The 21,529-nt window shown below is 36.3% G+C and overlaps 1 protein-coding gene across 1 annotated transcript in view; it reads right to left on the reverse strand.

Moving 5' to 3' along the window:
* SLC26A7 (solute carrier family 26 member 7) overlaps window positions 1-21,529 on the reverse strand; it is a 122,404-nt gene that overhangs the window by 29,921 nt on the left and 70,954 nt on the right. Inside the window, exons 10-13 of the mRNA XM_044247106.1 lie at window positions 8,477-8,554; window positions 7,371-7,466; window positions 2,858-2,964; window positions 1,711-1,777 (exon numbers count right to left, since the gene is read on the reverse strand). Coding sequence (XP_044103041.1) covers window positions 1,711-1,777; window positions 2,858-2,964; window positions 7,371-7,466; window positions 8,477-8,554 — 348 coding nt within the window. The remainder of the gene's footprint in view (window positions 1-1,710; window positions 1,778-2,857; window positions 2,965-7,370; window positions 7,467-8,476; window positions 8,555-21,529) is intronic.

Raw genomic sequence — 21,529 nt, forward strand, 5'->3', positions numbered from 1 at the left:
GTGGGTATTAAGGAGGGCATGTATTACATGGAGCATTGGGTGTTGTACATAAACAATGAATCTTGGAACATTGCATCAAAAACTAATGATGTATTTTATGGTGACTAACATAACATAATTTTAAAAAAAATTTCGCTCTGAGCTTTCTTTCCCTCTTATTTTTAATACAAAATACTAAATAATTAGTGAAGATAATATTCCAAGAAAATTAACATTTCCATGTGACACAGTTGTTATTCAGGTATGTGACTATACTGGAACCAATGTTTAAAGGTGTGTGAATTTTGACATTTTTATCTTCCTAAAAATCCTCTCATTCACTTGCCCATATGTTTAACCTGGAAAGAAGGAACAGATTAGACAGAATTTATTCTTCTGCATAATCTTTAAGCTGAAAAATGGTCAAACTGGAATTCTATTTCCAAGCTACAAATGTCAAGGGTAATGTGCATAGTCGTATGTGTAGAGTGGATACACAGAGGCCTCTAGGGGCCCAAGAGCCAGTCTAGGACTTTGTGTGAGCACTAAATTCTCATGGAAAATTTAAAGAAAGAAAAGAAAGGCATCACTGGTGGAAAGCTTGAGCCGGGACACTCTTAGGGCTCTGGACTCTAATATCTCTCTATGAAGCAAACTTTTTCACACTTATTAAAAACGCAAGCCATAATGTATGTAAATACTGAATCGCTATGTTATATACCTGAATCTAATACAATAATACGTATATGCTAATTATTCGATTTACACACACACACACACACACACACATGCATGTTCATGTGTAAACATGTGCGCCATTTCCCTGCATGTCCTGGCGCTACTTCCTACTTCCTGTCTACTCAGAAATACCCTGACAATAGGTCCTTCTGGTGGAATGCCAGTTCTCTTTGCTCTGAAGGCAATCATGAGGTACCGAAACCAGTAAATAAGATAAATAGAAGGGGAAACAAAAAAAAAAACAACAACGGTTAGTCAAACATTTACAAAGCAGGTTCAAAGTGCAGACAATTTTTTTAAATTGGCAAAATATTTAAGTCAACATCTTTCCCCTCACCTTAAACTTGTTTTGGCCATCCTTCAGAATATATAAGTTATGTAAGAACAGAACTCAAACACAACTGGCCTGTTCAAACATGCACAGGCAAGAATATTTCCATAAGCTGTTTCCTTAAGAAAACATAAGATGGCCACTGCTCAAGAAACCAATTCTATTAGCATTCCATAACCATTGGACTTAATTACCCTCTGCTAATAATGCAATCTAATTGTGTTTAAAAAAATAAAGCAATACCATGATCCAACCTTGCTTTATTCTCTTCTTTATTCCCTATCTTCTTCCATAATTTAATTCAGAATAGACTATTTGTCTAGTTTGACTATTTTATGCAACTTAGCAAATGGAAGAGGTCTCCAAATGTCTGAACTAATCTGGACAAAGATCCCATTGTGAACTGTAGTTCTATGACTATCATCTCAGCGGAATGTTAACACAAAATTTTTGTTGTTGTTCTGTTGATTTTTTGCATGTCAACTGTCATGTGTATGGTGGTCACAGATACCATGGAAAGTTCATGCCAATTAAAAATAAAATTATCACGAATTTAAAATCACCATCTACTTAAAATCCATTATCTACTTATGATACCTTAAAACTATCTGAACTACAGAAATTTTTAATAATTACACAAAAGAAAAGAAAAAGAAACTTACACTATCCATTTCAGTCTTCACTTTCAATTCCATTTCTTTCATGTTTTTTATACTCAGAGTCTTTGCCCTAGAATTCAGTCAGATAAAAATAAAATGGCATTTCTGAATCACTACATTAGCAATGAAAATGTAAAAAGGATGTCATTTTAACAAATAGAACTTATCTCTAATCGTTAAAATCCTACATCCCATTTGTTCATAAAACATTGTTAATTCTATATTTCTCTGGGATCCTCAGGAATAGAGAGTAACACTGGAGACATCTAGGTAAAGATTAACCATTATAATTTACCTCATCTGGGTTCCCAGAACCCCATATGTCCAAGCCACAAGAGGTAGATTGACCAAAAGGGTAATAAGAAAGTGGACAGTGTTTGGGAAAATCTTGTTTTAGGGGAAAAAGAAGTAAAGAGGGAATCAGTGGCAAGATAGGACCAGATACTAATAAATTTACACAGATTTCTACAAAAATCTCTCTATAGAATCTATAGAGGTAAAACTTAAAATGTTTTTGAATTATATTATTTCACAAAGAATTTCAAGGGAAGGATGAGAAATGAGTAGAAGCATTATCAGGTGATGAACACTCGAAGTAGAAAAATAACTGGCCAAAATAGGGGAATGGTTTACAGATGTTCAGTAGAAATCTTCAATAAATTATCTAGAGCTCTTCAATAAATTATCTAACTTATCTTTAATAAATTATCTAGTTCTTCAATAAATGATTATGTATATTATATATATATTTATGTATATTATATATATATAAATTTGGCTTCTGAAAAATTTACTGAAGTTATTCAACTTTCTAAATGATTAAATTTTATATAGTCACTGCATAATATATCACCTTCACTTGATTAAAAAAAAAACAGCTCTGCAGCACAGTGTATGGGTATGGGTTAATTTATTTACTTTGACAGATTTTATATGTTTTACTTTATAGTGTGGACAAGATAAGTCTCTTCATTAAGACCAAAATTGTTATATATTGTATGTAGAGAAAGCTTTTCCTTTCATCTCTAATTCTCTGATACCAACTAAAACATAAGCATAGCACTCAATATTCCACAGAAATAAAAGTAACTGGCAATATCATTGACTTTGCTGCTGTGTCAAAATAGACAGCATTTAAGTAAGATCTTACCTTGGGAAGCGACCGATAACGATAGCTATGGTACAGACCACGCCGAACAGCAGCCCCACGTTGGCAGCAAAGCAGATTGTAAATACATATGTACTGACCCAGATGCCCTGAAAGAGAAGGAGGAAATAGGAGATACAAGTCCTTTGGTAATTTCTCATCTTTCTCATGATTGCTAAATTCCTCACAATCTTATTCTACAACATTCCTGTGACCAAATCTCTCAGCAAGAATATATTATTTAAAAAGGGGTAAACAGAAGCCCGGGACAGAGAGACGAATCCTGGTCCCATCAGACTCCCAGCAGCAAAAGTGGGGAAAAGACACATTCTTTCATGTCTAGAAACTGCCAGCCCCTACTAGTTCAATCCCCAACAACACTTCCTTTCAGATCTGTAAATATTTGGTGGATGTGTAGGGTTCAAAAACATAATTCCCCACTGTTTTCTCATTTAATGTAATATTACAAGCAATTGTTAGCAGATTTTTGGTCATTCCCCACAACGCCTGTGTTCTAAGTTTGTTATACAAAGAACTAATGTAGTTTATTACTACATAAGACCCTAAAAGACTAACAGTTAAAATGACTAAATCTAACACTACCAATGACACTTTTAGATCAGCCACTATAGAGATTGTTATAATTTTATTTGCAAGGGGCGACTTCTTATGACATTGTGAAAGCTGAACATTCTGAGCCAATTTAGGCCTTGGGAATATTTCAAAAGATGGCAAGAAAATTATTTTTCTCCAGTTGGGATTCCAACATTATTCAACATTATTACAGTTTTGTCCACCTACTGAAATGACAATCTATCACAAAATATTGTATAATAGTTGACATTTCTAAGTTTATTACTGGCCAAAAAAAAAAAAAAATCTTTAAAAGCAAAATAATTTGTGAAATCCAGGAGGTTATATTTCTTAAACACAATATCCTGCATTCATCAAATAGTAGACCAACAAAATGTTCAAGCTCTCTCTTTTCCCTAAATTATTTGCATCACTTTACCTATGCATACAATTCTAAAATTAATTTCTTTCTGTCCAGATGGCTATATTAGAACTTTAAAACATCTTCAACAACCTAATTCAATTTCATATGCAAATGAAAAAGTTAGAAACTTCTCTATAATCTGAAGATAGCACAGATTTTTGTGGGGCGGGGTGAGACAAGTTTGAAGCAAATGTTTCTAAATAGCATTTTTTACATACTTCTCCTTTGTATTATTTAACTAAATGGAGCTTGAGTGGTTCTTTGTGATGGGCTATTTAGAAAAGCCAAGCCCTTGAAAGTAAATGGAGAAATTTTTATCTATAAAATTCTTTTTGATATAGAAGAAACAAACATCTGAAGTAAAAAGAGAAAATATATTTTGAGTTTTCTCATGTTCAGATCCATCACCAAGAAATGTAATGCTAAGTTAGGACTTACTATGACATCATCCTCAGCCTGTCATCTCATAGGTTAGACACTGAGATGTTTTTCCTCTATTCAGGCAAAAAGACAATCATTTGAGTCTTTTATATGTATACAGTGTAATTTTCCCCCCGAATGAATTACATTATGCTTCATCACATACAAAATAAGGCTGTAAGTTTTTGATCATTACTTCAACTTGCCATGATTGCTTTGTTTCTTACTCATCCCTTAATGCTGACTGAACCCGCCTGGGTGTGGCAGAATAAGATTTTACCCGAAAGCTTTATAAGTCCAATTCCTCATGGCCAACTTCCATGATTCAATATAGCATAGGGAACTGAGGATCCTGGTTCCTGCCATTTAAAAAAAACCACAGAGCCCAGAGGCCATGATTCATCAGAGCAACCAAAAATTTTGGTACCATCTGGTTCTATTTTCAAAGCATATTTACTCTCCCACAATATCATCTATTGTAAGTTGGGTTCACAATGCTTAAGTTATTTCCTGGGGCTACATTTATAGCTTTGAAAAAAATACCAAATGTAAATTAACAACATAGCCAGTATACAGTTCCATTGGTTAACGTAAGTCCCATAACTATTCTGTAATAGCTATTAAAGATCCAAATGTTTGTTGTCACAGCTATAAGGGATTAGTTAACTCCCAGCCTCCTATTTTTTTCATTATGTATTCCCACTTGATCCCTCCTCTATTAGCACTCACAACCCCTAAACACAAGCTAACTCCAAAGCTGACCTCAAGTAGGGAATACATAAACACATAAACCTTATACATTTGAGCAGCTACTCAATCACTTCACCTCTTCTTGATCTGTTCTGGTGATTGATACACATTATTATATTTCTGTAGATGTGAATTCTATTCCCACTGTTCAGTTACTCAAACTCAGCTCTGAGCCCATGGTCTCCATTTTGGATTCCTATTTCCTCATTACCTCAGAGAGTGTTTTGATCTACAGCTCAAAGTGGAATCATTATTCAACTATAAACAATTTAAGTAATAAAAATTTCTGACTTTTCATGTGAGGACTGCTTACATGATTTTCTTAAACTTTCAACCTTCAAATTATTTTACATATATACACATCTTTGGTAACTTCACTTCCATGATATTTTAGGTATCTATTGAGTAATCTGGACATATTCTATCTACTGGGTAATATAATCTATATACAAAAAAGTCTGTGCAATACTCTCACTATAAATGCTATGCCCAGATTGTATCCCAATCATCAATGGCTTCTCACTGTTAAATTCCTTAGCAACTAAAAAAATATCTGTCCACTTCAACCTTGTATATAATCCTTAATTCTGAGATCAAAAGGACACATCACTCTCATAGAAACTTGATGCTGGGTGTTCAACCACAAGAAATATTCTGATAATATTACCAAACATCATGGTAAGAAAGAACTTCACTGAACATCCATTCAGTAAAACTAATTCACATAAAATACCCCCCCCCAAAAAATCATGTTAACTTGTGATTTCTCTGTCTTATCCTTCAATACCTGCAGATAGCACCAGGTCTAAAAAGTCCTATGGGAAAGGATTTTAGACTCATCACCTTTTGATGATGTCTCTCTGCCCTCAGAATGAAGTCTAGTCTTCTTTGCACAACATTAGCAGCCTTTCCAAGTCCAACTCATTCTTAAGTTTTGCAACCCCATCTGTCACTACTCCCACCCTCCCACTAGATGTTCTACCCATCATTTCCTGGAAAAAACCTTCCCTGACATCACTCCCCTTCCAATATGGTAATGTGCTCCCTCTTATGTAATTAATGCATTCCTTAGAAATACCTTTATCATAGGGTTATCAAATAGCTTGTTCAGTAAGTCTACATCCTCTAATTTCTCTATATCCATGTGCTACCTCACACATACCACCTTTAAAAAGTCATGATCCTCCATGAGTCTGGCTAATTTTAATCCTTTGGCCTGCCTATCAAATACTGTTCCTTCAAGTCTCAGTTCACATTTCAGCTGTCAGACTCTTTCATTTGGACCAGTCCAAATTAAATGCTCCAGCCTCCATTTTTTCCCCCAGAACTAAACTTGTACTTTTGCTTGAGGTCACATTGTATCATGCTTTGCATAATAAGTTGATGTTTCTATGTCTGCTTCTACACAAATATTCTGGAATATATATAAGTGAATATAAGTGTCTGGAGGAGACAAATAGTTCTTTATTTATCTCTGAATTCCCCATGGCACCCTGCCTTGTACTTTGGTAGAGTAATACTTAGCCTTGGGAGATATATTATGAAAATAGGCACCAGCACAAATAATCCCCCCAAAGTCTCTCTGAGCAAAGAATCTAAAGGAGGGGAAATGTATAGACAACTGCATTTCAATATGGTGAATGCCATGATAGAGCTAAATAAAGGGTACTTGTGAAATACTTCACCTATATTGGAAATTTAAAGTATTTTGGATGCTCCTGCATAGATACATTTCTCTAGAATATGTATGTTAAACATTTCTGTTAGTAAAAGCCACACTTGATCATTGATCAGTAATATTTAATCTCTTGCTGGCAACATCCTATTAACATAATGCTCCTCCCAATGTAACCCCTTTAAAACTAAGTTCGTGAGACTATATTTAGAATGAATATGGTCATTGTTAAGATGTTCAACCTATATTAATGCAACACATTTCTTAGCAATTATAGTTTTTCATATGTGTTCTATTAGTGTGTGCTTCCTTGATGAGCTTCATTTCCAGAATCAATTCAAAATGGAAACTGAGAATCCCTAATTCAAGTTAGTTAGCATTTCATTAAAAGTTCTCAAACAACACATCAATCAAAATTTGACAAAATTCCATTTCTGTTCTTATATGCCTCAAATAAATGAGTATTTTCTATTTTACAGTCTATATATTTACAAAAATAGTTTACTTTCTATATTTTAATGCCTTTATTAAGAACTTAGAAAATAAATGGTAGCTTATGAAGTGTACAAGTTTCAAATGGTCAAAACTATTTTCTGCAAATAAAAATATTACAGTTGATTTTGCAATGCATGTTAAAGCCAAAGAAGGAAATTTTAGGTCAAATTTCTACTTACCCAATCAATTTTATCCACATTCCAATATTTTTTTAAGTCTCGAAACTGTATTAGCATTCCCTTCAGTCCCACAACAATAATACTTGCAAGAACACACTACAAATAGGAAATAAGTTGATGAAGAAATAAGATAAAGATTTTAATCTGAATTTAAAAAGATTAAGGAATTTTTATGCCTTTGTTTTTAAAGTACTTACTAGAGAAAAGCAATCACCATTTAGAAGACTAAAGCAATATTCATTTTGTTTAGAACTAACCTATTATTGTACTTTAGGAATATAATATCAATTCTAGAAAATCACAGTATAAAACTTATGCCATTGTAAAACATAAGAAAGAAAGAAAAGAAAAGTAATGAATTATAAGGGTGCATGTTATAAAGCCAAATGTCCTCCTAACTTTAATTAGCCACTGCCATTTGAAGTTTGTTGCAAAAAAATTAAATATTTATATTATATATTTCTTTATAATTGCCTTCAGCACCAATGATCTGGTATCACATGTGGATATTTATAACTCTCTTGAAAAGTGAACTTGATTATTAGAAGATCTGTGTGGAAATGATTGATACTCACTATATTAACGAAGAATTAGAACAAGACAGGAATGAGATGATCTCTGGCTCTCTGAAGACCAGGATCTTACTTGGGTCACTTCGGTGCCCCAGAGTTATAAAAAGCACAGTGGTGTTCTGGGTCACTTTGTGTAAAGATATCAAGGGTGGCAAGATGTATTTTGTTCCTTACTCCCTTGCTCTACACACATTTTTCTAACAGTCTGAGTTCTGATAAAATTCTCCCAAAGTTTGTGCCTTATACACCAGAGATTGCCCAGTTCTGCCCTCCAAACGAGCACAGAATAAATCTAATTCCACAATGCCGTTTTTACACATAAGTCTAAGAAACAGAAAACAGCCACGGATTCTTCCCTTTCTTCTCCCACCAAATGTGGTCTCTGTCCAACCCCCTCCTCCATTCAATCATTACTTCTGTCACATGGTTTTCAGATGTAGGGCCATTGAGACTATTCTTCTAAGACATTTTAATATACAATGATTTCATTAAAAGTAAGGTTAAAAAGTAAATAATAAAAAAGTACTACCATACCATGGGCAGCCAGTAAAGCAAGGGTCCTACCGCGTAGATAACTATCAGGACAAGAATGCAAGATATTAAACAAGCCACCTGTAAAAAACACGACAGATGAAAAAGAAAGCTTTGAACTTTATTATTCCAAAGTCATAGGGGAAAATAAAATTCTTAGTTCATCTTGATTATAAGAGACCAAATGTTGGAACATGATTGCTAAATTGCATATACTCCCATTATCTATAGTTTGCAGCTGAGGGAACCCAAACATGACAGCTGACAAACTGTTGCAATCAAATTAAGTCAGTGATGAGAGAAAAGCAATTCCACACAAAGAAATAGGACACCATCAACTTTTATCACACATCATAGCAACGGCTTTTTTTGTTTAATAGTGAAAGTGACATTTCAATTAAAAGTCCGTTAGCCTGTTGTTGTTCAGCTTGACTCTCCCCATTTCCTAGCGAGTTGTTTGAATAATAACTGAATATGCAGTTTAGGGTTTTTCTCCGCTGATGATAAATTTCCACTGAAGCATATACTCTCTTTGGAGTTCTTTGTTAAGAAGGGTTCTAGTATGAAGCAGTTATACGGGATTATGGGAGCAATCTCTGCAGTCAAGTAGACTTAACTTTATTAATCCTGAAGAGTCATTAGTATCAGGTTCCAACCAACTCAGCCTGCTGACAAAAGGCAATTCAGAACCCCTGACTCCTAGCTATGCTCCACTTGATGAAGAACCTGATTCCACATAAACAAATGTGCATGACTTAGTAAAAACATTTAGCTAAATTGTCAGCCTAATGAGAGAAAAGAGGCTCACAGGACCACAAAGATGCCCAGAATATCATTAAGGAGATAGCAAGAGAATCAGGATCTAGTAGGACGGCTAAAATAAAAAATAAAATTATAAACCATCAATCAATATTAAGGATTGACATGGACTCAAAGCAACTAGAGCTGCCAGACATTGCTGGTGGGGATGTAGTATAGTACAACCACTTTGAAAGGAGTTTGACAGTTTCTTATATAGAATGCATACACCCACATGTGTCTCAGAACTACCTAAGAGAAATGAAAACACATGCCCATGCAAATACCTATATGTAAATATTTACATCAGCTTTATTCATAAACTGAGAACTATAACTTAAATGTCCATCCCTTGGTGAACAGATAAGCAAGTTGTGGTACATCCACACAACAGAATATTACTCAGTAATAAAATAAAAGAACAGATACTACAGATACTACTAATATATGCAACAGTATGGATGAAACTCAAAACCATTAAGCTGAGTGAAAGTAGGCACAGTTTCATTTCATATTTAGTGGAACTCTTCTCCAGCACTCCCCAGCATATAAAGAGGAAAAACCATTCTTCTGTGGGAAACAAATCATTACGGAACCAAAATCCCTCGTAAAACAAGTCATAGTACACCTAACCATTACAGTGATCTTTTAGGAATAACTGGTTATTTTACAGAAAAGTTTTTAAACAACAAAATATGTCTGACATTCCAGTAGGCTAGAGAAAGGCAGGTGTCAGAGAGCAGCGGATCATAGGATTTATGTAGATGGCTCAGTAAGTGAAGTATGTTTATGGAAAGAAAAGGGTACCGGATGCAAAGGTTTATTTATTTCATGAAAAAAGATAATGAATGGCTTGCACCCCTGTTGTGAGACTCTTCACTCAATACACTTACAGTGTACTTGAAAATAAAACTCTTAATCTTAGTTGTAGATATGAACTTTGGACAGCTACAGTGTTAACTCCTTTGGAAGGGTTTGAGGCACAAGGAGGCAAAGTGACTAGTCCAAGGTCTTAGAACCTGGGAGCCAGAAGGCATATGGATTATGAGCCAAACTGGGATCCATAAAACTAAACGTATTTTAAGGTTCTTAAATATCTTATAATTCACTGAAGCTGTTATAGAAATTACAACCAAAGTAAATAATTTTATTTTAAGACACTAAATTACAACTACCTTTAGGCTTTTCTCTAATATTTAACTGACCTTTTGTTTACCTGATGCTTTATAGGTACGTCAACAATTATGCACTCACTGAATTACAATTTCAATCATTGTTGAAATAAGTCAAGAGCTAAATGGATGTTATTTCCAAAGGTGAAAAATATTATTTATGGTACCTTTGATGGTAGGTCATTTAATGAAATAAATCATATAAACAAATTGCTTAACTCCTTCAATGCACTTGCCTCATCCCTGTTGATGCCCTAGCTCAAAATATAAGTGTATGTAATTGCACAAGAAATTTTTATCAGTTCTGCCCAGTGTATCTACTCCTCAGGCATAGAAATCAATAATATAACAGTCTCTGTCCTCAAAGCTCTCAAAATACTGACATTCATTGTGTCCCCAATCAAGACCCCCAGATGCTGAAGTATAGATTTGTAAAAAATCTTTGAGGTCACGCAGTCCAAGTCATCATTCGTAGATGGCCGACTCAGCAAGTACAAGAGGTTGAACAGAGATCAGATATTTGCGGTAGTATCACAGACTTCTCTAACTTAAGGTTTCTGGAATAACACAGTTGAGCTATATTTTCAGTATTACCCAATTTCTGAATATCTGTTACTCTGCATATGAAATGCTGCTTATTATATATCTCTGATCTACCAAGAGAAACATTTTAAAGGTAGGTTGCTACCAAAACCAAAGAGAATCTTGTTCCCTTTTTTTTTTTTAAGAGTTATTTATTTATTTGAGAAAGAGTGAGAGAGAAAGAGTGGTGGGGGATGAGGGGTGGTGCACAGGGAGAAAGAGAGAAAGAAAGAGAATCTCAAGCCGACTCTCTGCTAAGTGCAGACCATGATGCAGGGCTCCATCTCATGAACCTGAGATCAGGACCCAAGCCAAAACCAAGTTGGGCACTTAACCAACTGTACCACCCAGGCACACTCCACCCCCCACCCTGTTACTTTTTTTCAAAACTCAGAAAACAAATGCCACTGAAGTGCCTTCTCCTTAATAAGTTTCAGGTTGACCTCTGTTGTTAACCAGTAACGAAAAGTGTTCTCACCCCTAGTGATGCACAGAGCAAAAGGTCTAGGTATTTTACTCTTCTTCAACTCTTTCCATGTCATACTTACTAAATGGCTAGAGACAATTTTTTTTTTTTTGCTCTAAAATCTAACTACTCACATTGAGTTAATTCTGCATAAAAGATAATGAAATCTATATTTTCTTCTTGTTACATTTTTGTATGTATTGTAAATGTTTTAGGTTGCTTTCAAAGATGACTACAGGCATTCGTGTTACCCATACCTATATAGACGGCTGAAGGAAGGGTAATATGCTAGCCATTTCCTTCCTAAATAGTTGTTAAAGAATGCAAAGTCGGTCAAGAGCTCACTGTATGCACAACAAAGTGGTGGAATGGCAAAAGTGATGGGCAAGGGCAGCAGGAGAGAGAGGATACTGGGTAACTAAGGCTAGATTTTAAAAGCTTTAAAGAAGTTGGAAGCAATAAGCCAAATTTGAAAGAATAAAAGAATATAGCTTGGCAAATTGGAACCTAGAGGCAACATCAGTGTTGCAGAAAAACATGCCAGCTGTCGTTTCCGGCTGTGACCAAGCTTCGCCTACAGCAGATGCTGCCTCTCATCCTTCATGGTTCGGTTATGCCTCCTGAACTCCCTGCAGAGCACCAGTGTATCTTCTCTGCTGGAAGCAAGAGGAAACACAGGGGAGAGAGCCAGGGCATATTGGGCTCCCTCCCATGATGACCAGTCCTCAGAGGGAAGGCTGGAAGGAGGATCTGTAACACTGCTTTGTGCTGTATGTCTAGGCAGCACCAAGACCTTCTTACTCCTACATATCCATGCTCAGCATGTCACATCTTAAGGGAATCAGTGTTAAAAGGGTTTCTATGTGTGGAGGACAGAAATGTATTAGCCTTTTGGGTGCCTGGCTGGTCAGTTGGTTAAGCTTCTGGACTCTTGATTTTCGCTCGGGTCATGGCCTCAGGGTCCTGGGATCAAGCCCCACTAGTGGGATCCATGCTCAGCAGGGAGTCTGCTTGAGATTTTCTCTCCCTCTGTCCCTCTCAACCCCACTCTCTCTTGCTTGTTGGCTTGCTCTCTCTCTCTCAAATAAATAAATAAAATCTTAAAATAAAAAAAAAAGTAGGAAGGGCAAGATGGCAGAGAAGTAGGAGACCCTGTTTCAACCAGTCCCATGAAGTAAGCTAAATATCTACAAGAACACTCTGAACACCCATGAAATAAGCCTGAGATATAAGATTAAACACTTCTGGATCTCTGTGGGGACAGGAGATCATCCGTGGAAAGCTATACCTCCCTCAACCACCTCTCACCAAAATAACTAGGAGGAGAGCACCCAACAGAGGAAAAATTCAGAGACTGCAACCTCTGCCACAGAACTACTGGATATGGACATAAACAGTATGTTAGAAACGGAATTCAGGGTAAAAACTGTCCAGGCAATGGCTAGGTTGGAGAAGACCATTAGTGGCAGCATAGAATCTCTAAGGGAGGAAGTGAGAGCTGATCTGGCATAAGTAAAAAATGCTATCAATGAAATCCAATCAAATATAAATACTCTAACAGCTAGGGTAACTGAGGCAGAAGACCGAATTAGACAAGGAAGACTAGAAGACAAACTGACAGAAAAGCAGGATCAGGAGGAGGCTTGTAACAACTTAGAAGCCATGAAAACAGAATTAGGGAAATAAATGATGCCATGAAACATTACAGTGTCAGAATTATTGGGATCCCTGAGGGGGTGGAAAAAGAGAGAAGACTAGAAGATATAGTTGAACAAATACTGGAGGAAAATTTCCCTAATCTGGGGAATGGAATAAGCGTTTGTGACCTAGAGACAGAAAGGCACCCCCTCCCCAAGATCAATGAGTCTAGAAAGACATCCAGACACTTCATTATGAAATTCATGAATCATAATTTCAGACAAGATGTCTTAAGGGCAGGTAGGGGGAAGAGATTCCTTATGTACAGAGGAAGGACCATCAGAATAATGTCAGATCTGTCCACAGAAACCTGGCAAGCCAGAAGGGCTGGCAAGGCATATTCAGGGCACTAAATGAGAAGAACAGGCAGCCAAGAATACTTTATCTAGCAAGGCTGACATTCAGGATGGATGGAGCAATAAGGAATCTCCAAGACTAGCAAGGTATAAAAGATTATGTGACCACAAAGCCAGCACTACAAGAAACACTAAGGGGGGTTCTATAAAAGAAGAAAGAACCCAAGAGTGACATAGAACAGAAATGTACAGAGACAATGTATAAAAACAAGAACTTCACAGGCAACATGTGTCAATAAAAACTTATCTTTCAATAATCACTCTCAACATGAATGGCCTAGATGCTTCCATAAAAAGGCACAGGGTTGCAGACTGGATAAAATGACAGGACCTGTCCATATGCTGTCTAAAAGAGACATATTTTGAATCTAAAGATACATCCAGACTGAAAGTGAAGGGCTAGAGAATCATCTTTCAAGCAAATGGGCCTCAAAAGAAAGCTGGGGTAGGAATTCTTATCAGATAAATTAGATTTTAAGATGAAGACTGTAGTCAGACACAGAAGGACACTACATCATCCTTAAAGGGTCTATCCACCAGGAAGATCTAATAATTGTGAATATTATGCCCCCAACATGGGAACAGCCAACTACATAAGCCACTGTTAAACAAAATAGTCATATTGATATGAATACATTAATTGTAGGGGATCTGAACATGCCACTCTCAGCAACAGACAGATCATCTAAGCAGAAAATCAACAAAGAAACAAGATCTTTGAAAGACACATTGGACCAGATGGACCTAATAAATACATACAGAACATTCCACCCTAAAACAATAGAATACTCATTCTTCTCGAAAGCACATGGACCTTTCTCCAAAACAGACCACATACTGGGTCACAAATCGGGGCTCAACCGATACCAAAAGATTGAGATTATTCCCTGCATATTCTCAGACCACAATGCTTTGAAACTGGAACTCAACCACAAGAAAAAGTTTGGAAGGACTTCAAATACTTGGAAGCTAAAGACCATCCTGCTCAAGAATATTTGGATCAGCCAGGAAATCAAAGAACTTAAAAAATTCATGAAAACCAATGAGAATGAAGACACATCAGTCCAAAACCTATGGAATATGACAAAGGTGGTCCTAAGGGGGAAATACAGAGCCATGCAAGCCTCACTAAAAAAAAAAACAAAACTGAAAAATCCAGAATACACCAACTCTCTTTACACCTTAAATAACTGGAAAAATCAACAACAAATTAAGCCAACCTCACACACAAGAAGGGAAATAATTGATTAGAGCAGAGATCAATGAGTTAGAAACTAGAGATATAGTAGAACACATCAACGAAACTAGAAGATGGTTCTTTGAAAGAATCAATAAGATCAATAAACCACTGGCCAAACTAATTCAAAAGAAAAGAGAGGACCCAAGTTAATAAAATTATGAATGAAAGGGGGGAGATCACGATTAACACCAAGGAAATAGAAACAATCATCAGAAACTATTATCAACAGTTATATGCCAATAAGTAAAGCAACCTAGAAGAAATGGATACATTCCTGGAAACCTATAAACTTCTAAAACTGAAACAGGAAGAAATTGACAACATGAATAGACCAATATCTAGTAACAAGATTGAAGCAGTGATCAAAAACTCCCCAAAAATAAAAGTCCAGGACCTGAAGGATTCCCTGGGGAATTCTACCAAACTTTCAAAGAAGAAATAATACCTGTTCTCCTGAAGTTATTTCAAAAAATAGAAACAAAGGGGAAACTTCCAGACTCTTTCTATGAAGCAAGCATTACCTTGATTGCCTGATTGGGGTCAGGCAAAGACCCCATCAAAAAGGAGAATTCCAGACCAATATCCCTGATGAATATGGCTGCCAAGATTCTCAACAAGATCCTAGCTAATAGGATCCAACGATGCATTAAAAAGATTATCCACATAACCAGGTGGGATTTATCCCTGGGATGCGAGGGTGGTTCCACATTCGCAAATCAATCAATGTGGTAGAACAAATCAATAAGAGAAGAAAGAAGAACCACATGGTCCTCTCAATTGATGCAAAAAAAGCATTTGACAAAATACAGCATCTGTTTCTGATTAAAACTCTTCAAAATATAGGGATAGAGAGAAAAATCCTCAAACTCCTAAAATCTATCTATGAAAAACCCACAGTGAATATCATTCTCAGTGGAGAAAAACTGGCAGCCTTCCCATTGAGATGAGGAACACGACTAAGATGCCCACTCTCGCCACTGTTGTTCAACATAGTACTAGAAGTCCTAACAACAGCAATAAGACAACAAAAAGAAATAAAATGTATTCAAATTGGCTAAGAAGAAGTCAGACTCTCTCTTTTCGCAGATGATATGATACTTTATATAGAAAACCCAAAAGACTCCACCCCCAAACTATTGGAACTCATACAGCAATTCAGTAATGTGGCAGGATACAAAATCAATGCACAGAAATCAGTTGCTTTCTTATACACTTGCAAGGAAAATATAGAAAGGGAAATTAGAGAATCAGTTTCATTTATTATAACACCAAGAACCATAAGATACCTTGGAATAAACTTAACCAAAGAGGTAAAGGAACTATCCTCAAGGAACTACAGAACACTCATGAAAGAAATTGAAGAAGACAAAAAGATGGAAAAACATGCCATGCTCATGGATGGGAAGAATAAACATTGTTAAAAGAATAAACACTGTGAAGGTTCCTGGGTGGCTCAGTGGGTTAAAGCCTCTGCCTTTGGCTCAGGTCATGATCCCAGGGTCCTGGGATTGAGCCCCACATCAGGCTCTCTGCTCCACAGGGAGCCTACTTCCTCCTCTCTCTCTGCTTGCCTCTCTGCCTACTTGTGATCTCTGTCTGTCAAATAAATAAATAAAATCTTAAAAAAAAAAAGAATAAACATTGTAAGAAAATAAAAACATTGTTAAAAGAAACATTGTTAAAACAATGTTAAATATCTATACTGCCCAGAGCAATCCATACTTTTAATGCCATCCTGATCAAAATTCCACTGGCACTCTTCAAAGTGCTGGATGAAACAATACTAAAATTTGTATGGAACCAGAAAAGACCCCGAATCACTAAGGAAATGTTGAAAAAGAAAAACAAAGCTGGGGGCATCACGTTGCCTGATTTTAAGCTTTACTACAAAACTGTGATCACCAAGACAGCATGGTACTGGCACAAAAACAGACATATAGACCAAAAGAAAAGAATATGTCCAGATATGGACCCTCAACTCTATGGTCAAATAATCTTCAACAAAGTAGGAAAAAATATCCAGTGGGAAAAAGAGGGCTGACAAAGGGCTGATCTAAAGAACTCTTCAAACTCAACACTCAAAAAACAGATAATCATGTCAAAAAAGGGGCAGAAGAAATGAACAGACACTTCTCCAAAGAAGACATACATAAATGGCTTACAGACACATGAAAAAATGTTCATCATCACTATCTATCAGGGAAACTCAATTCAAAACCACGTTGAGATACCACCTTACACCAGTTAGAATGGCAAAATTAACAAAACAATAAACAACAAGTGTTGGAGAGGACGTGGAGAAAGGGAAACCCTCTTACACTGTTGGTGGGAATAAAAGTTGGTGCAGCCACTTTGGAAAGCAGTGTGAAGATTCCTCAAAAAATTAAAAATAGAGCTACACTATGACCTTGCAATTGCACTACTGAGTATTTACCCCAAAGATACATAGTGAAAAGAAGGGCCATATGTACCCCAGTGTTCATAGCAGCAATGGCCACAGTCGCCAAACTGTGGAAAGAACCAAGATGCTCTTCAATGGATGAATGGATGAAGAAGAAATGGTCCATATATACAATGGAGTATTATGCCTCCATCAGAAAGGATGAATACCCAACTTTCATATCAACATGGACAGAACTGGAGGAGATTATGCTGAGTGAAATAAGTCAAGCAGGGAAAGTCAATTATCACATGGTTTCACTTATTGTGGAACATAAGGAATAATATGGAGGACATTAGGAGAAGGAAAGGAAAAGTGAACTGGGGGAAATCAGAAGGGGAGATGAAGCATGAGAGGCTGTGGACTCTGCGAAACAAACTGAGGGTTTTAGATGGAGGGGGTAGGGGGATGGGTGAGCCTGGTGGTGGGTATTAAGAAGGGCATGTATTGCATGGAGCACTGGGTGTGGTGCATAAACAATGAATCTTGGAACACTGAAAGAAATACAATTAAGATGTTAAAAAAGAAGAAATGTGTTGGTCTCTGACTATGGCACTTGGTATTAAATGATTAGTATCTTTTCTTATTTGAATTCAAACATTTTAATTTAATTTTTGAAAGCACTGAAACAATTTACTACCAACTCTCTTGTATGTAAAATGTTCCTAAATGCACTAATACAACCACATGTAGGTCTTGGGCATTTGAGACGTGGATAGCCCATATTAAAATAGGCTGAAAATGTAAAATACACACCAGATTTTAAAGACTTAATACAAAAAGAAAATAATGTAAAATATATCATTGACAATTCTTAGATTCTTTGTTGAAATAATATTTTGACTACTGGATAAATCAAATGCATTATTAAATTAATTTTAACAAGTTCTTCTGCTTTTTAAAAATGTGACAACTAAAAAAATTTAAATTACCTATGTGGCTCCTATTATGTTTCTACTGAATAGCACTTTCTTAAAGTCTGTGATTCTAAGACTGATTTCAAGTGGGATTTTCCTAACTTCAAATATACTGTATTAAGTCTCAATAAAAGGGACATGGCTTCACCTGTCCCTTTTCATGTCAGCAAAACCCACCAGTTTTATCATAATCAGATGCTTTCATTTCATTCATTCTTATCACACATAGTTACTGAACACCTACTATGTGCTGAGCCCTAGACTAGACACTGAGGATGTGGTGGACCAAAGCAGAAGGGATCCTATTCTCTAATAGCCTCGTCAAGGGTAGAAGGCAGGCATCAATCATAAAATCACATTGATGAATGTTTAGTGTGCAGTAGAGAACAGCAGTGCCAAAAGGAACAGTGGGATCTGAGGGATGGGAGGAGTTATCTTAGAGGAGAAAGGGAAACAGCCACAGCAGAGGACACAGTCAGTTGTGGCCCACCCAAAGGAAGAAGGATCCTGGGCCTAAGACCTGGGAAAGAGGAAGAAAGGAGTCCAAGATGAGACTGTAGAAGGAAGCACTCAGAACCTGGTAGATACCATAAAGGTGTGAATTCCAAGACCCATGCAAATCCTTTTAAGTGCTTTAGGAGGAAATAACAAGAACATATTTACATTTGAAAATGATAACTTTCTACAGAAATACCAATAATATTTCCAAATAAGAAAAGAGTTTGTTGGTGAAATAATTAACAATGAAAAATGGTTCCCGCTGCTCCTTTAATTAGTTGTCATTAGCCTGAAAGTTAGAGTTCTTAGGCCTTCTAGACTAATTTACTGAGGATAACTCTAGTTCCTAAAAAGGGACAGAACCATTTAAGGGGTTGTTTTGTAAAGTCTTGTCACACAGAAAACAGGTTTCACGGATAGCCTTTTTAAAACAAAACTTTTCAGACAAGGCTTTCCCAAGTGCCTTCTTCAAGTCATGTCAGTTATCTGTTATACCCACGTGCTGAAGATCTAAAACAACTTCAGTGGGAAAGCATTCTCAATCTGGGTATGCCCATTAAATTAGATTCCCTCCCTGTGCAATTTAATGGGTATTGTTGAACAGATTAGTGACTATCCCAACAAGCGAAGCATGAAAATACTCTCCTGCTGAGCTTTGTTTCTCTGAACTTGTGTTTTGTTAGATTTCTTTCATTTCTTCTGAAGTCTAGAATAAAATGCCATGCAGAAGATAACTCTGAAAAGTCGTTAGAGAAGTTCTGCTGCTGTTATTATTCAAACATATGGCCCACAGAACAGAGAAAGGTGCCCCTCCATCCCCACCTTCTTAGTCGAGCAAATGCATGTCCAACTAAAAGGAAAAAAAGACATCCAAGATTTAAAAATAACTAAATCTTCTCAATATATTGTCCCCTCAGACATTCAATATTTAAAGTTACAAGGATTAATGAGACAGTTTTGTTATTACTAAAAGAGTAATTGGAAAAGTAGTAAATGCCTAAGGAAACTCCAAGTGTGATATACCCTGAGGTGGAAGACATCTCACAGATTCTATTCCAACCTCCTCTTGTCCGTGTGATGGATGAGGAGGCTAACCTGTTCAACATCCCTGGCAAGTTGGAGGGGCAACGTGGCATTGAAACTGCCTTACTGCATTGCAGTCAAACCAGGATTGTCAAACAAAAGGTTCTGGAAAGATTTTATTATAATAAAAATATTGAACAATAATAATAATGCAATCCAAGATCATCGTTAACATTGAAGGAGTATTTATTTAGTGTTCAGGCTTTGGGCAAACTAAGCACATATTAACTCATATAATCCCCATAACAAATACATTACCACCCAAGTCCAGTCAGGCTAGAAAGGTCAAGTTAGTTGTGTTAAGTCACTCAGTAACTAATGGTGGAGCCAGAACACAGCCCAGGCTCTGGAAACCATGCCCTCAGCCATTTATTTATTTAGTCTGAACACAAGGAGAAGAAATGGAATATATTTCTCCCTCCTGAGAAACCAGGCAGAAACTTCTATAAAATCCTAGAATTTTATAGATAGATGGGTCCTCAGAGTCGGGGATGATACTGAGTACACTACATATTAAACATTCTAATTTAACCCCCAAACACCTGAGAGTCCAGTTTGCAAGTGTTCATGCTGGAGCACATGATAAACCTAGGCTTGAAGTCACTAGTTGCGTAAAAGCCAATCAAACTGTCATGTAAAACAAGGTTGAATGAGGGCATCACCTCTCAGCTCATGAGTTGTGGCAATTATCTCTGAAATTATTATACATTCTGAATTTGTTGCTGCTTCCTTTCTGCTCCATGGTATATTCATCAGTAATTTTATTAGTTACTTTTGTGCTATGTTTTAATTTCCATTTACCCATCTTTCTCTTGCCACTTGCCCCCCAGGTCAAGAGCCATATCTTTTTCAAATTCATTCTTCTAAACCCCCCCCAAATGACTTAATATAAAGTAGACCCCTAATAAACGTTTGAGTCATCACATAAAATGTTTTCTAAATTCTCAATTGCTTTAATGATGTTTAGTTGTTAATATTCATTTCTTATAGTAACATCTGCATAAATTTTCATATGTGAAACAGTACTTATAAGTGCAAGGTTTGAGGTTGATCTATCTGGGTTCAAATCCCAGCTCTGCCATTCATGAGCTCTGTGACCCAGATAAGTTATTTTAACCCTCTTTCCTCAACTCTCTCATATGGAAACTGAGGATAATAATTATACCTCCTTCACAGAATTGCCCAAAGTTTAAAAGAGTCCATTTATATAAAAAGCATGACATATACATATGACATACACATTTATATAAAAAGTATGACATAGTATATGCTTTCACCAACACTCCCACCATCATCATCAATGAAGACAACATCTTCATTATCACCACTGTCTGCCTACCAGCATCCAGCATAATACCTGGTATAGACCAGTCTCTCAACAAATGTTGAATTAAGTTCCTAAAACATATGTAATTGTTTCTTTAACCTAAAATGTGCACACGTGACTTACCACTTAACTATATACTTATACATCTCTATAGACAGAAATTTCAGCATCAAGGACAGATTTTGCATATAATCGATTTCATTTTATTTAAAGGAAATGAACAAGAAGGAAACATTTTCAAATTGAATGGCTAGATTAGCAAAACACAAAACCAGCAGCACCACTAGAGGGAGCTTTATTCAAAGGTTGCCAACAATAATGCTGCCACTAGTAGGATTTCTGTAAACTCCCTGAGTCACTGGGCTTCTGGAAGGATCATTCATAAAAGACAGACTTTCTCAAAACTAGTTAGAAAAAAGTTGAAGGAGTGAAAATATTTTCAGGACTTTAGAGAGGAGCTCAATTTTCCCCCTTTCCAA

The sequence above is a fragment of the Neovison vison genome, chromosome 4, assembly GCF_020171115.1.
Source record: "Neovison vison isolate M4711 chromosome 4, ASM_NN_V1, whole genome shotgun sequence".
In the NCBI taxonomy this organism is placed as follows: domain Eukaryota; kingdom Metazoa; phylum Chordata; class Mammalia; order Carnivora; family Mustelidae; genus Neogale; species Neogale vison.